The following is a 4,287-nucleotide window of genomic DNA, read 5'->3' on the forward strand; positions in this document are numbered from 1 at the left end:
GGCTTTGAAATAGTCAGTCTTAAACAGTAAACCACGTTATAAAGTAAAAGTGACTAATTTCGTGGTCCGATCTTGTACAAACTCATTGCATAAGACGCCCCCACTTCTTATGTCATCACATGTACGAATTAAGATCACATCGTTTGTAGCACTTTACAACTTCTTGTAACAACTATAGAGTGGGCTGCATCCAATAGTGTTACCAGAATAAGACACCCAACCTTATTCATATACTATAGAGCATTTTGACTATTTACTCGAACCTGATCCACTTTTATGTCTCCACATAATGTTTAATTGCTCATGTAATAGTCATGGATCTTTTAGCTTATTGGATTTATTTCTAAAACGAAATAAGCAATTCATATATTCAATAACAACTTATTGAACTTTCAGAATAAGATTTATTGTTTACAAACTATGAGTTTTAGGACATAAAACCTAAAAAACTCTCACTTGGACTAAAACTCCAGTGGTAACATATATATCTGAATATATAATACTGAAGCTTTGAGTTTTACAGAGAAATACATTAAACTAGGGCATCACATACCCATGGTTTACCATTCAATATAACATACCCAGTTTTTCTCCCACTTGCCCTAGGTTAAATACCTGGTAATCCTAGTCTTACTAGGAGATTCTCAAATACTTTAGCCGAGAGAATCGCTGTAAACATGTTAGTGTACAATAGACTTCTTATTTTTCACAACACTTATTTCTCAATAATGGCTAGGAAGTCATACATTCCTTCCACTACATCGAGATACTCTTAACTCTTTGAGTAAAACACATTTGACCTGTCTGAAACAATTTTTGTTTACAGTGTCAATTGAATCAATAACTCTTTATTGACATATGCAAGCCTTTACAGAAACAAATAATATGTGGTGATTTGGAACAATATTCCAACTTTTAAGGGTTCTATATTAACACTTATATCGATCTCTTCAGATTTCTAATCTATGTAAACAACTTTTACATATCATAAATAACTTTTATGAGTTCTTCATATCTCATATGGATTTCAGAAATACCTTAAATTGGAATGATGTTCAAAAAACAATTAAGGCAACTCAATGTACAAAGTTTTCACTAGATTTCATGTTCTATCAAATAGTCCTAGAAATCTCAAACTTTCTATATTTTGATCTAATCGAAAAAAGTTATGTAAAATTTTTTCATAATAAAGGAGCAATACCAATCCTCTTGAGAAAACAAGAAATTGGTTATTGCTCCTTTACTTTCAAGAACTCGTATACACTAAGACAGAAGTCTTATCCATTGATAGATGGAACTTCAACAACAGCTAGGTCTAGAGGGAAGTTGTGAGCGTTACATTCATGCATAACTTCCATATCAAGATTAGCACGGTTAATAATATCAGTCCAGGTATTAATTACATGACCTTGACTATCAACTACAGATTGGTTGAAATTGAAACCATTTAAGTTGAAAGCCATAGTGCTAATACCTAAAGCGGTGAACCAGATACCTACTACAGGCCAAGCAGCTAGGAAGAAATGTAAAGAACGAGAGTTGTTGAAACTAGCATATTGGAAGATCAATCGGCCAAAATAACCATGAGCAGCTACGATATTATGAGTTTCTTCCTCTTGACCGAATCTGTAACCTTCATTAGCATATTCATTTTCTGTGGTTTCCCTGATCAAACTAGAAGTTACCAAGGAACCATGCATAGCACTGAATAAGGAGCCACCAAATACACCAGCTACACCTAACATGTGGAATGGGTGCTTAAGGATGTTGTGCTCAGCCTGGAATACAATCATGAAGTTGAAAGTACCAGAGATTCCTAGAGGCATACTGTCAAAAAAGATTCCTTGACCAATTGGGTAGATCAAGAAAACAGCAGTAGCAGCTGCAACAGGAGCTGAATATGCAACAGCAATCCAAGGACGCATACCCAGACGGAAACTAAGTTCCCACTCTCGACCCATGTAACATGCTACACCAAGTAAGAAGTGTAGAACAATTAGCTCATAAGGACCACCATTGTATAACTATTCATCAACGGAAGCTGCTTCCCAAATTGGGTAACAGTGCAAACCGATAGCTGCAGAAGTAGAGATAATAGCACTAGAAATAATATTGTTTCCGTAAAGAATTAACCTTGGACAGTTTTTTTTTTTTTTTTTTTTGAAAATGTATGTATGACCAAAAATAGATCACACCTAAAATCGGGTCAAATTATAATTGTTCAAGTTGATTCTGTAGTAATAAGATCAGCTAGCCTTATTTGGCCACTTTAGGAGCAACTGTTCATCACCATTATGGCGAAATCCTTTACGAAGAAGATACCTTAATTACATTTATATATGAAAAATCACGATCTGGTGATACAACGCAGGGTCTTCCAAAAGCAGAACAAGTATTAGAAGTGTGTTCAATTGATTCAATATCAATGAGCCTAGAAAAGAGAATTGATCGATTTTATTTTACCTAACAAGTTTCGTACACTTTGAACTTTTCAAGTGTTCTAAACTTATCACTTAGGTTAAAAAACTCCTTGCCTTTATTGATTTCTAGCCATTTTAAATATTTAAATATTTGCAAATGGCTTTTAACTAGGTTGCTTCTAATAGAAGTTGTTTTGCAATAGAACAAACATAACTTTTGCTAATGAACATTTCATTTACAACAAAAATTTATACAATTTGTTCTTTTCAAGAAGAAAAAATAACTTTTATTATAATAACAAAAGCAGATAAGATTATCTTCAGACAGCAACATCTCTCACTGGTCAATTGAAGTATAATAGCAAGCAATCCTTAGGAATTAGTTTCCCTGTTTTGCTTTCTCTGCTCTCTTCTCCGCAAGGTACTGAGGGCAATTTCTCTTCCAGTGCCCTTCTTCATTGCAGTGGAAATATTTTCCTTTATTTTTGGCATTAGTCTTGCCTCTTCTACCAGCGGGTTTCATCTTCCCTTTTCCCTTGTTCTTCTTGATCGGAATACTCTTAGTCTATGAAGAAGAAGCAATATCAGGCTTTTTGGAGGGCGTTCCTCTCTTCTCAACGGTAGTAACATTTACTTTCGGTTCTAGATGCTCTCATCATAGTCTGGTAAGCCTGTATTTCATTGAGTAGAGTAGTCAAGTTATATTCTATTTTATTCATAAGCACGTTCATGCAGAACTACAGAAAACTCTTCGGAAGAGATTCTAGAATAAAACCAACTTGACTTTTCTCATCAATAACAACCCCATTTACTTTTGCCACATTGAAATGGACCATCATGTCCAAGACATGTTCTCTAAGAGAGGCCTCTTCTTTCATACGGCAGTTGTAAACGTATTTAATAGCATCATGCCTCAAGGAGAAGGATGGTTGTCCAAACATCCCACATAGAGATTCCATAATCTCTTTGGCAGTACCTAACTCTCGTGTTTCTTCGCCAAAACATCAGATATGCTGGCAAGGATATAGGCATGGGCTTTGTCATTAGCCCTGATCCATCTATCGTATGCATCCTGAATAGTTCGGTTTGCATTTGAGCCAGGAATGGGAGGACATACCTCTATTAAAATAAACCGTAGATCATCTATCACCAATATATAGTATGCATGTTTAGGGTTTCTTTTATTTAATATAAGTGTTATATTAAATATTGAATACCTTTGATGTTTGTTGTGGATGTTTAGCATGTCTAAAATTTTGTAAGTTGTTATAAAATTGGGTTAAGACATTTAAAATCCATAACAAAGAACAGTTGCATGCTCATATAGGTTAACCACTTGTTTTAATAGTTAAAATATGTCGTTACACTAGAAGAAATTTGGGCTTTAATGTTGGTTGGAAAAAGTGAAATCGGATGTATAATGTCGGTTTTAAAAAAAACGGATCTTTAATGTCGGTTTTAAACCGACATTAAAGGTGTAATTTTTTTTTCTTATTTTATTAAAAAATAAAACCCTATATCTGATTTACGCTAACCCTTCTTCGCACGTCACCTTCTTCTCTCTTACCCAAACCCTATCGATCGTTCACCCGTGTCCGCCGATCTTCTTCACCGTCGTTCGCCCGTCCGTCGATCTCCTTCACCGTCGTTCGCCCGTCCGTCGATCTCCTTCATCGTCCATCCGCCCATCAATCTCCATCAAGTTTGTCGTCCGTCTCCGTGGGTACAAATTTGTTTCTCTGGTGGTTTTGTTTGGATTTTGTTGGATTTTGTTGGGCTAAACTCATAGTTCTCATGTCACCGGTCATCTGCCTCCATGGGTACAAATCTGTTTCTCTGGTGGTTTTGTCTGGATTTTGTTGGGTTA

At 35.5% G+C, this 4,287-nt stretch overlaps 1 protein-coding gene across 1 annotated transcript; it reads right to left on the reverse strand.

Annotated features, from left to right (window-relative positions):
* Positions 1–1,186: 1,186 nt before the first annotated feature.
* On the reverse strand, positions 1,187–2,113 carry LOC120092452 (photosystem II protein D1). Its single transcript, XM_039050539.1, has one exon. The coding sequence runs from the start codon at positions 1,959–1,961 to the stop codon at positions 1,278–1,280; it is 684 nt and encodes a 227-aa protein (XP_038906467.1). The 5' UTR covers positions 1,962–2,113; the 3' UTR covers positions 1,187–1,277.
* Positions 2,114–4,287: the final 2,174 nt, after the last annotated feature.

The sequence above is a fragment of the Benincasa hispida genome, chromosome 12 (assembly GCF_009727055.1).
Source record: "Benincasa hispida cultivar B227 chromosome 12, ASM972705v1, whole genome shotgun sequence".
NCBI lineage: Eukaryota > Viridiplantae > Streptophyta > Magnoliopsida > Cucurbitales > Cucurbitaceae > Benincasa > Benincasa hispida.